Below are 12733 nucleotides of genomic sequence, written 5' to 3'. Positions count from 1 at the left end.
TCCCGTTTGGGGTGTCTTGCGACGGACTGGCGTCCCGTCCTGGGTGTGTCCCCTCCCCCTCCGGCCTTACGCCCTGAGTTGCCGGGTTAGGCTCCGGTTCCCAGCGACCCCATATGGGAGAAGCGGTTCTGAAAATGTGTGTGTGTGTGTGTCCCTTGGGGTCACTGCCCTTCCTGGTCAGCGGCGGCGCCACTCAGTGCTGCTAGGTAACACTCACGTATCACCTCACAGTCTCATAGGACACGGAGGTATAAAAGGAGCCAGCGGAGCAGAACCAATTGAGGATTCTTAATCAGCGGTTCCATTGTGTCCTCTTGGCGATTAGTAGTCTCTTGTTCCCTCAGTCTGTTTCCTAGCTGTTCATGTTCCACTCCCGAGTGCCCGTCCTGTCACTTCCTGCTTCTTGTGCTCCAGTCCTGGTCCAGTGTACCAGTCCGGTATTTCGTCACATCTCGGGGTTACGGTCATACTCACAGAGTAGCGTTTCACTGTTCGCCGTAGTTCAAACACCGTGTGTTTCCTGTTTCACTTCCACCGAGTGTCTTACAATACGCACAGTGCACTTTTAACATCACCCTGCACGTGAGGTCATTCTACGTTTCCTCCGTGTTCGGACGTAATAGCAACCCGCGTCCGTGTCGGATTCCCATCCGGACGCTACAATAAGTAGATGTTTTCATTTACTTCTTTCTCATTTGTCCTTGCCAAGAGGAAAAGATAAGTAAAAACTGGCTCATCTTACTTTACTATTTTAGTGCATATTTTATTGGCATAAACCAAAGGTTTCAGTTACAGGAATGCAACCTTTTCTTTATCCCCATCAACACAGGATCAGGATACAGGATATCATAAGGATAGGATATCATAAATTCAGTTTCGTTTATCAGGAAACGCACCCCTTCTCTTCTGCGTCACTTCTCGGATGGGTATAAAAAAGTGAAATAAAACGACTCACACACTTGTGCACCACAAAGAACTGAAGATGAAACTTCTCCTCCAGGTCATCCTCACTTGTGCAGCCTTCTCTAAAGGTACAGTACTAAAGTAGAGTTTGCTGAACACATCCTCCTTGTTCTTAAACATTCAGATGGTGGCTGGATTTTTAACTGCTTGTTCTTTCACATTGTGTAAACTTCAGATATTTCTCTTAGGCTTATTCACATGAAACATAAACCTCCGCTTGCTAATATTACTCCGATCATTGTGGTTATTTTTGTAACACTGAAGTATCATATCTTTATCCAAATGCCGTTAAGTCATTAGATACATCTAATTGCAATCGTTGTGCCTCTGCTGTAGAACAGAAACCTCAACACCAGGGTAGCCACAATGCAGAGTGTGTATAACGGCACCAAAATGTGCATAAACAGGATTACTGCTACAATCCAGTAATTACAATTTTAAAGCAGTCTCCACTGCTGCACACTGTAACTTTTATTTTTCTCTTATGTTGAATATATGGTTCATTGTGTTCTTGTGCTATAATTTTGACTAATGATACGAAAATATATTTTTAGGTTATCCACTTAATTGCTACGAATGTATACCTGGCTCAAATGGAAAATGCACAGAGACCACCAAAACTTGTCCGTCTGATCAAACCAAATGTGGAAGTATGACTACGACTGTGTATATAGGTGAGAATGAATTTTGGTACTGTCTGTGAGGTTACTGTAACATATGAAAAATGAAAGCTACTAAAATTGTTTTGATCTCCCAGTAATACTGGCAGTTGTGCATAAATTGGTGTTAAATTATATCTTTGAAATGCTTACAAGTATACTACCTAGATTACAAAACAAACAGTTAAGAAATCGTATAAAGCCATCAGATTTTAAGGTAAATTCTTATGCTTTTATTCTGGTAACTGTAAATAATATTACGTGATATGAAACTAATTATGCTATTACTTGATTCATTTTTTACATCTTTTCTTCAGGTAAAAATATTAGTGCAAGTACATCTTATTTTGCCTTGTTCAATGTAGTTGAAGTGCAGCTGCAATAACCTGTACATTTGGTTTCCAGGAAATTCTGTGTTGACTGAAGCATCAGCAAAGTCCTGTGCAAAACCTCAAGAATGTACCTCTGGTTCCATCAATTTTGGAGTCACCAGGACAGCAGTGAACACTGAGTGCTGTAACACTGGCCTTTGCAACTCTCAAAACACTCCTGGTATTATGCAAATATCGACGTTACCTGCATATATTTAATCTCACCTGTCACATATGTAGTTTAATCGTGTCTACATAGAAATAAAATAGTGCAAGAGTACAATAGTGTTCCCTCAATTTCACACCAGCATTCAAAGCAAAACTTGCAGTCGAACTGTAAAAGGTGGCATAGATCACAGAGATGTATAGCAATCAACCCACTGTGGTATTATGTGGTATCTGCCTTTCAACAGAAACAGTTGTCTGTGTTGTCCTTTTGATATTCGTAAATTACTTGTTTCTACTGTTTTATATTACAGCATGGTCAAAAAATGCCCCAAATGGAAAGCGGTGCTTCACCTGTAATGGCAATGACTGCACATCAATTCTTAACTGTGTTGGAGATGAAAATAGTTGCCTCAAGACCACTGGTAGGAATCGTCTGCCTGACAACTTCAGTTTGATGCATACCAAATGGGGAGAAATATGCAGTGATATAGTAGCTAGAACTAAAACCAAATTTGATAATGAATTCTGATAAAAACAAATGATTCACATGAATGAAAATTACTGGTTCTATTTTCCACACTTCTTCCACCTCTCAGTACACTGAACAGCAATTACCCCTGAAAACCTCACTAAAACTGTAAGACTTTTATAATAGGAAGTTATTTCTTTAATAGTAAAAAAGGCATTGAAGCATATTTCAACTATTTCATAAGAAAAAAAAAAAAAAATCACTGTTTTTCAAGTCCCTCTATTCATTTTCTTTTTCAGTTTCTGCACAGGGTGGGGTGGTGACCATGAAAGGCTGTGTGTCCTCAAATATTTGTGCTGCTACCGGTGACTTGTCAGCACAACTTGGCTTTGGTGTTGGTGTCAACATGAACTGCTGTAAAGGAAACCTGTGCAATGATGCTCGGCGCACCATGCAGAGCATCCTCCTCCTGCTAGTGCCTCTGGTCTCTACTGTCCTCATCCAGTGACAGTGTTTCCACTGAAATCTGGTCACTGGTATTTTTCCATACACATAACGCATACAAATCTCCTATGTTCAACACTGTTACAAAGTACAGGTCATGTCATTGCAAAACAGCTTTGAATTTCTATATATTCTTATATTTTATTTGGTCTATATGGGAAAATTATACTTTTTTTGTAGTTGTCACAATATGGTATACTTCCTTTTTTTTACTGCTCATATATTTTATCTTAAATGCAGATTTTCAGGTTGTTTCAAGTTTTGACAAAATATTTGTTGTTGGCTGCTTACTATTTTTGAGAGTTAAGTGGAATAAAATTTCCCTCCTGAAAAGTCATTTTGGTATTGTTGTTTGTCTAATATCCTAGTGGGAAGTACAGTGGCCCCCCATAATCTGCCGGGGATATGTTCCAAGTCTCCCAACGGATGCCTGAAAGCATGGATATAAGTACACCCACCATCCATCCATCGTCGACAACCGCTTGTCCCTAGTGGGGTCACAGCGAACAGGCATCGCAAGCGAGGCTCAAACCCCAGACTCACAAAGAGGGCATTTACATTTACATTGCTTTATTTAGCAGATGCTTTTCTCCAAAGCGACTTCAGTCCACACACCAAGGTGACTTACACTGCTAGATACACACCGGCAGAACTTGCCGCATCACCATGCCTCCCATTTATACTTTTTTTAAAAAATTTCTTTTAATAAATAAGAAAAAGGTTACTTGAACACAAGCACTGTGATATTGTGACGGTCAATGTGATAATCGAGATGTTACTAAGTAACTAACGGGAGGGTAGCGTATACAGCGTGGATACGCTGTGCAAATGGATGATTCACGTCCCGGGCAAAACAGCGCAAGATTTCATCATGCTACTCGGAATGACATGCAATTTAAAACTTATGAATTTATTTCAGGAATTTTCCATTTAACATTTCTGGACTGCAGGTAACTGAAACTGCGGATAAGGGGGGACCACTGTAAATTGAATATACCACTACTCAAAAAAATTAAAGGAACACTTTGAAAACACATCAGATCTCAATGGGGAAAAAAAATCATGCTGGATGTCTATACTGACATGGACTGGGTAATGTGTTAGGAAAGGAAGGATGCCACATCGTTTGATGGAAATGAAAATTATCAACCTACAGAGGGCTGAATTCAAGGACACCCCGAAAATCAAAGTGAAAAAATGATGCGGCAGGCTAGTCCATTTTGCTGAAATTTCATTGCAGCAACTCAAAATGGTACTCAGTAGTTTGTATGGCCCCCACGTGCTTGTATGCATGCCTGACAACGTCGGGGCATGCTCCTAATGAGACGACGGATGGTGTCCTGGGGTATTCCCTCCCAGATCTGGAACAGGGCATCACTGAGCTCCTGGACAGTCTGAGGTGCAACCTGGCGGCGTCGGATGGACCGAAACATAATGTCCCAGAGATGTTCTATTGGATTTAGGTGAGGCGAGCGTGGGGGCCATTCAATGGTATCAATTCCTTCATCCTCCAGGAACTGCCTGCATACTCTCGCCACATGAGACGGGGCATTGTCGTGCACCAGGAGGAACCCAGGACCCACTGCACCAGCATAGGGTCTGACAATGGGTCCAAGGATTTCATTCCGATACCTAATGGCAGTCAGGGTGCCATTGTCTAGCCTGCAGAGGTCTGTGTGTCCCTCCATGGATATGCCTCCCCAGACCATCACTGACCCACCACCAAACCGGTCAAGCTGAACGATGTTACAGGCAGCATAACATTCTCCACGGCTTCTCTAGACCCTTTCATGTCTGTCATAGGCGGGAGCGGCCGGGAACTGCTGGACACTCTGATGGGTGACACAGCCGCGCGAACGGTACAGAGCATTATAGAAAAATTGGATGAACACTGTATTCTCAGTATAAACGAGACTGTTGAACGTTATCGATTCTTTACGAGAAACCAGCGAGTTGGACAATCAATTGAGAATTACGTCACGGAGTTGAAAACTCTCGCTAAAACCTGCAATTTCGGAGAAATTAAAAACTTGCTCATAAGGGACAGGATTGTTTGTGGGATTAACGCCGCAGCACTGAGAGAGAGATTGCTTCGCGAGAAAAACCTGACATTAGAGACGTGCGTACAAATGTGCAGAGCAGCAGAACTGTCCAGAGAGAACAGTATAACCACTGCGGGGGCGGCGGTGGAAGAAGTGCACACAGTGAGGGGAGCAGCGCGTCCTGGTCAGGAGGAAACCAGCGATACAATTTCATGCAAATTCTGCGGGAAAGTGCACGAAAGGAATAAAACTAAATGCCCAGCTTTTGGGAAGAAATGTAAAAAGTGTGGAAAGGGCAACCACTTTGCAGCCAAATGTAAATCTCAGTTAGACCAGAGGAAGAAGAAAGCTGTACACAGTGTTTCAGAGACTCACCTCAGTGATGGATATGAGGACATTCTCGCCGTCAGTGCAGTGGACACACAGACCGTAAACAAACGAGAGACAGACGGAAGAAAGAAAACATGGCTGTTTGCAGGCATGCTTGTAGGAAAAGAACTTGTGAAATTTCAGATTGACTGCGGTGCTAGCTGTAACGTAATTCCTATCAATCTGCTGAGTCCAGACACAGAACTAGAAGATACAGGGACTGTGCTAGTAATGTACAACCAAAGCAAAGTGAGACCAATTGCAAAATGCAAGCTGAAACTGAGAAATCCAAGAAACCAGAAATTGTATAGACTGGAATTCCAGGTGGTGGATAAGAACTGTATTGTTCCGCTGTTGGGCAAGAGGGCGAGTGAAGCCATGAAACTAATTGAAGTACATTATGAGAACATCTTAGCAATAGACAGCATAGTCACCACTGAGGAACCCATTGGCAGCCCACTGTCAGTGCAACAAATAAAGACAGCGTATGCTGATGTATTCACAGGTAATGGCTGCCTGGAAGGAGATTACAAAATTGAGATTGACAGCACAGTGAAACCTGTACAACTTCCAAAAAGAAGAGTACCAGTAGCCATGATGAAACCGCTGAAGGAAGAACTGCAAGATCTTCAACAGAGAGGAATCATTGCGCCAGTGGACAGGAGTACAGATTGGATCAGCAATATGGTAGTGGTACAGAAACCCAACTGTAAACTGAGAGTATGCATTGATCCAAGACCTTTGAACAAAGCTTTAAAACGCAGCCATTTTCCTCTACCAACCATTGAGGACATACTCCCTGACCTATCCAAAGCCAGAGTGTTCACTGTATGTGATGTCAAAAGTGGGTTTTGGCATGTCAAGCTGGAGGAGGAGTCCAGCTATCTCACCACTTTCGCTACTCCTTTTGGAAGGTACAGATGGCTCAGGATGTCGATAGGCATAAGCCCAGCTCCTGAGATCTTTCAAAGAAAGCTGACACTTGCATTGGAGGGTTTGCCAGGCATATACATTATAGCTGATGATGTGCTTATTACGAGACAGGGAGAGACCCCGGAAACAGCAGAGCGAGACCACGATGAGAAATTGAAAGCATGTCTGACGCGATGCAGGGCGAAAGGCATTAAACTTAACATTGACAAATTCAAACTGCGACAAAAGGAAGTCTCCAGCATTGGACACCTCTTGACATCGGATGGCCTGAAGATAGATCCAGACAAGGTTCGAGCCATAACACACATGCCTAAACCAACAGGTGTGAAAGGCATCCAGAGACTGTTGGGGATGGTGAATTACCTTTCGAGGTTTTGTGCATACCTTTCAGACCATTGCGAGGTTCTGAGACAATTGACCCACAAAGACAGAGAATGGTGTTGGACAGCACGGCACGAAGAGGCACTAAGCAAAATAAAAGAAATCATCGCAAACGCATCAGTGCTGAAATACTACAACCCAGATGAGGAACTTACAATCCAGTGTGATGCCTCTGACACAGGTCTTGGTGCGGCTCTCCTGCAGGGAGGTATGCCAGTAGCATTCGCAAGCAGAGCATTAACACAAACAGAACGGGGTTACGCCCAAATAGAGAAAGAATTCTTGGCTCTAGTTTTCAGTATGGAAAAGTTTCATCAATACACGTATGGACGGAGAGTAACTGTACAAAGTGATCACAAACCGTTAGAGAACATAATGCGAAAGCCACTGCTCAGCGCTCCAAAAAGACTTCAAAGAATGATGTTAAGAATTCAGAAGTATGATGTGGACATCGTCTATGTTCCAGGCCGAGATATGGTGTTAGCAGACCCTCTGAGCAGAGCCTACTTGACTGAGAGTCCGCCCGCTGGATCTGTAGAAACTGAGATAGAGACGGTCAACATGGTACAGCATCTCCCATTCTCAGAGGATGGACTTGGCAGGATCCGTTTCGCCACGAAAGAGGACAGAACATTACAGACACTGATCAAAACCATTCAACATGGATGGCCAAAGGAAAAGGCAGACACGCCAAATGAGATCAGACATTATTTCCTGTTTCAGGAGGAATTGAGTTACCAGGATGGAATTGTCTTCAGGGGCGAAGGGGTTGTCATTCCGGATGTACTAAGGAAAGAGATAACCCAGCGCATCCATTCATCTCATTTAGGTGTGGAAGGATCCCTCAGGAGGGCCAGAGAGTGTGTCTATTGGCAGAGAATGAATGACCAAATCAAGACGTATATACAAAAATGTGACACCTGCCGGTCGGTGGACTGTAACCAACAGAAGGAAACGTTGAAGCCGCACGAAATGCCAAACAGGCCATGGGCCAAGGTAGGCATCGATTTGTTTACCTTTGATAATAAGGATTACCTTATTACAGTAGATTACTACTCAAATTTCTGGGAACTAGATTTTTTGCCTGACACCAAAGCGGCTACTGTGATCAGGAAGCTGAAGGCTCATTTTGCGCGACAGGGCATCCCAGACATTGCCATTTCAGATAACGGCCCACAGTTCACATCCCAGGAATTTCAGAAATTCAGTCTTCGCTGGGAATATCAACATAAGACTTCATCACCGGGCTATCCGCAGAGCAACAGCAAGGCGGAATCAGCTGTGAAAACGGCCAAGAGACTGCTGTTTAAAGCACAGGAGACAAAACAGGATCCTTATTTAGCCATTCTGGACCACAGAAACACGCTGACGCAAGGACTATCAGCTAGCCCAGCCAAGAGACTGCTTAGCCGTCGGACTAGAACATTGTTACCTACAAAAGAGAGTCTTCTACAACCGAAAGTTCAATGTTCACTGGGAGAGTTGAAGGCCAACCAACATCGACAACAGACCTACTTTAACAAATCAGCTAAGGACATGGACATATTACGACAAGGTGACGCAGTGAGAATACAACCATTTGAGCCTCATACCACCTGGCGGACGGGCACCGTGGTGCAGCCACTCGACGCAAGGTCATATAGAGTTCAGTTAGACTCTGGAAGTGTTATCAGGAGAAACCGCAGGCACCTCAGAAAGGCTCATGATGCAAACCCTACAGTGACTATGAGCACAGATGCTGTCAGTTCGGATGGTACTGAACATACGGATGTTCCAGTCAGCACACCAACGGTCACTACATCCATAGCCAAACAGATCCAGGGAGCCATGCGGATGGACGCATAGTCGACTGTTGTCACGAGAGCTGGTCGAGTTGTAAAGGCACCTCAGTACTTAGACTATGTACGGTGATATTTTGGATAATGTTAATTATTGTGGGGGGAAAAGAAACAAAAATGTATGTTTGTGATATAGTTAAGAATACCCAGTAAAGTTTTCGAGTGTTGTTACTTAGGAAAAAGAAAAAAAAAAAAAAAAAAAAGAGAAAGGATGTAACAATAGGAACTATTCTTATATATGCTGTTGCAGCAGGTGCCACTTTTAGAGTGTGCACCAGGAGAAAGCTAGCCCACGCAATCTGAGTTTGTAAGTGCAGTGTTTGAAGTTTATTAAACAGTTACTTTAGACCTGGGATTGTCTGTCTTTATTAAGAAAAAGAGACAGAATAAAACACAACCCATTGGACTAGTTTAGCACTAACATCACTGATATATAATCACTTGTGGCATGATTCTTACCTTTTTAAGAGTCAGTGCATGTTCAAGATACTGATCTTCATTCACCTGCCTCCGATCTATCTGTAGTTGCAAAGTGAAGTCCCTCACAGCCCACACAAAACTGGGGAAGAACTGAACAAACTGGGCGTCTTCTGCATCATCATCCTCGGCAGATGAAGCACTGGGGGCTTTGACCTTAATCCGTTCTGTCAACTCTGTGACGTATCTGCAGAGGTTGAGGAACAATGGCCTGCTGGAGATTTTGGGTTTAACTTACAGCCACTAAAATGTCTTCACGCTTCCTGGTTGTGACTCAAAACACAGTATGTTGTTCCACACATAGCGCTAAACAGTATCACCCACTCTTGTTCTATTTCAGCGTTTTAACGCAAAGGATCAAAGTAAATTATTACATCACAATGAGCAAATCCCACATTCTTTAAAGCCCTTTTACACAAACTACAACCAGAAACTGTGACTAGTGACCTATAAAGGCAGTTTTTTTGAAGTAAGCTTGTCTGGGATGGATACAGCTGTCATCAGCCAACCCTTCTTTGAGTTGAGCACACATTTTATTGTACTATAACTCAACAAAAGGATACTGGAGGTTTTCCACAGCTTAGTTGTCTATAGTGCCTCGACTGTTGTACACAAGAGTGCTGCTCAGCAAGATGGCAAGAGAGAAAATCCAGGCATCATTCTTCTGGTCACCCTGAAGAAGTTAGCCCACATCACCAGGTTAAATAAATTTAAATTTTATTAATTACAGTTAGAGTCCAGTCTGTTCATCTTTTGGTGTTCCCTGGAAACATGCAGATGACAATGTAAAAGAATAAAAAACAAAGTTCTTAAATGACACCAAAAACACTGGTTGCAAATAATACAAAATATAGAAAAATATGCAAGTTAAATTTTGGTAATACTTTGAATTCAAAACTGTTTCATTGCTTCTTGGAACAGTGTCTTGAAAGTGTTGAACTACTTGCAGGTGGATACTGCAGCACTGGTCAAGCAAAGACTCTAGTTTATAAAGAAACTGAGGTGTTGAAGGTCTATGTGAAAGGCAGATTTTCAACACCTTGTCCAAATGATCAACGATATTCACATTTGGCAACTTGCCGTGACATGGAAGGTATGCAACTTCATGCTGGTATTCATGAGAAATAAATTCTGAACCACCTGAAGTGCATGTATGGAGCCACTGTTGCTTTGGTATGAAAACGCAGTAAAGAAACAATGTTTGCACTTATACAAAGATAAACTCTTTGACATACACAGATTCCCATAGGATGGACACACAAACAAATACAGAAGACAAACTATATATAGGAAGTTTGCAACAGATGTTGTGGCATTAAGAAACTCTCTGGTTTCAATCCAAAAACGAACTTGTCCTGATCTCTGCAAGTGTAGAATACAACTCATTACACCATACTGCTTTGTTCTCCTGCTTGGACCTCCAATTCTCATGTGTTTGCTTCAGAATGGGTTTTATAAATTTATCAGAAGTTCAAGAAATTTCCAAATGACAGCCCTGCCTAGATTTTGGGAAGTGCGTGACATCTGCCTTCCGTTTTTCTACTGCGACATTTCCTCATTTGAAATAGACAGTCATCGTTTTCATCATTGCTTCCCTGGCAAAATTCAAACAGTAATCAGCCACCTATTAATTTTGAAACTTGTACAGTTATTGCCACCATGTTACTGAGTACAGAGATTAGTGACACCATGTGATCTTTACAGTTACACTTTGGCTGATGCTACATTATGTTCTGAACCTCCACTGCCCCTTGTTTGCTAAAGCCACTTGTTTCCTGATACTGTAACATGGCTCCATTAGTATAAATAGGTGTCAGCTTTGAGGCTACGGAATGTATCATATTTAACCATTGAAACGAATGGTAATGTCCTAGACTGATGAGAAGTCAATTTACAAATGGAACGTATTATTCTCGCAAGATGACGAAAGACTACAAAAAGGTGTTGTTTGTCAGACCTCTTTCACAGCTGACACACTGATAAGTGTCCTTCATCTTAAATGTGACATGCATGTAGGTGGATTTGTAATCAATACTCCCCCCCTATTATTTTTGTAGCTTCTGTGCTTTTGTTTTTATTTCTTTTGTTCAGTATTTCACGACTGCCCATGTGTCAGAAAAGTGTTTCTTGGAGATTTCGAGCAGAAACTGGTTGTGTGTAGTCTGACATGTATAGATTACTAACTTATTTTTATTTTTGATTTAATGTTTACTAAAAAATATATTATGATCAGTTCCTCACCTTCTCCACATCTCCTAGTCCCTCAGTGTCCAACAGCACCAGAGTGTGGCCCTCTTTCACTGGGTGAGGCACACACCACATCCAGATGCCTTTGGTCTTGGACTGTACGGTGGCTCCCAGGGCAAATCCTGGTGGGAACAAAGAGACTCTTCAGAACAGAGGAATAATCACTGTAGAACAAGAAAAGGCATGGGTATACCCATGTTCATAGTTTTACGAGTGGAAATCAGTCCCACCTTTCCTCTTGACAGCCAGCTTGTTCATAAGGTAAGACTTGCCAGTGCGGTACAGTCCTACCACTGCCACAACCACCACTGGCTGATTGATCCTCATGAGATACTCTGTCGCTTCTTGAACCACTCTGAGGGTCCCATCAATGTTTTCAATCAGACACACTGGGGACTCCATGACTGTCACTATTGGCGCCCGCTATCTTGACCTGCAGTGACTGAACCATAAAATGGCATCTTTATTTTTAAGAATCAAGGGAACAATGCAATAGATGATGTGATGGACTATCATTTGGAAGACCTTTGGATAAATTCTTATTTCCTCAGTATAAAACATTTCCCACACCCCTTCCAAGTTTTGTCATTTAACCACTAAATGTGGATTTTAGAATTGCATAGCAGGACACACTAATACAGTCTAGTCCAAGTCATCAAGTTTGTCCACCAGTCTTTATTCCGCAAGACAAAAACTACCACTTGACCTACATTCCACCCGCTCTTACTCTATAAATTACACTATCCACTTCCTATCACTGAACCCCAAAATTAAGAAAAGTTCCTCTTTGTTCAATGACATGAGCCATAAGGTGGTTTGACTTAAATTGTACATTGCATATATTTTTAATTGCTTAAGATAGGCCTAGATTAAAATAAGCTGTCCTTTTCCTTTCACTTGGATTTAGGACTTTTTCTGAAGCTCAGTTTCCACCATTTTAACTGAGATGTGGAAGGAAGAATGTTTCTTATTTAACAGCAGCAGATGTTAAAGTTCTTCAAAATCCAGTAATAGCTGATATAAATCACTGCCAAGTAATTTAGTAAAAAAGCTGTCGTGTTGATGTAATGGGGAAAATGGAGAAAAATGTGTCTGCTTAAGAAATAAATGTAAACTAATATCATGTCTTAGTGAAACTGAAAGTACTTGGCGCATCCAAAACATGACACAATGGAGGGCTATTAAATTATTTACACGGTCCATAGATTTTTACATATATATATATGTATATACATATACTCGTATTTTTTTGAAGATCTATTGCCAATATTTCAGAGACGCTCCGTTTTGTGTGTGTGTGTGTGTGTTGATA

The 12733-nt window shown here is 42.0% G+C and overlaps 1 protein-coding gene and 1 pseudogene across 1 annotated transcript; one reads left to right on the top strand and one right to left on the bottom strand.

Moving 5' to 3' along the window:
• The first annotated feature begins 643 nt into the window (after nucleotides 1–643).
• On the top strand, nucleotides 644–3285 carry LOC114909735 (urokinase plasminogen activator surface receptor-like). Its single transcript, XM_029249540.1, has 5 exons — nucleotides 644–1031; nucleotides 1518–1637; nucleotides 2028–2174; nucleotides 2473–2583; nucleotides 2930–3285. Exons 1-5 carry the CDS (start codon nucleotides 983–985, stop codon nucleotides 3136–3138), a joined length of 636 nt encoding a protein of 211 aa, XP_029105373.1. The 5' UTR covers nucleotides 644–982; the 3' UTR covers nucleotides 3139–3285.
• A 5742-nt stretch (nucleotides 3286–9027) lies between these two features.
• Nucleotides 9028–11859, bottom strand: LOC114909725 (guanylate-binding protein 1-like; annotated as a pseudogene).
• Nucleotides 11860–12733: the final 874 nt, after the last annotated feature.

The sequence above is a fragment of the Scleropages formosus genome, unplaced genomic scaffold (genome assembly GCF_900964775.1).
Source record: "Scleropages formosus unplaced genomic scaffold, fSclFor1.1, whole genome shotgun sequence".
Classification (NCBI taxonomy): Eukaryota; Metazoa; Chordata; class Actinopteri; order Osteoglossiformes; family Osteoglossidae; genus Scleropages; species Scleropages formosus.
The sequence above is the reverse complement of the archived record's forward strand: the minus strand, read 5'-3'. Positions and strand labels throughout refer to the sequence as shown.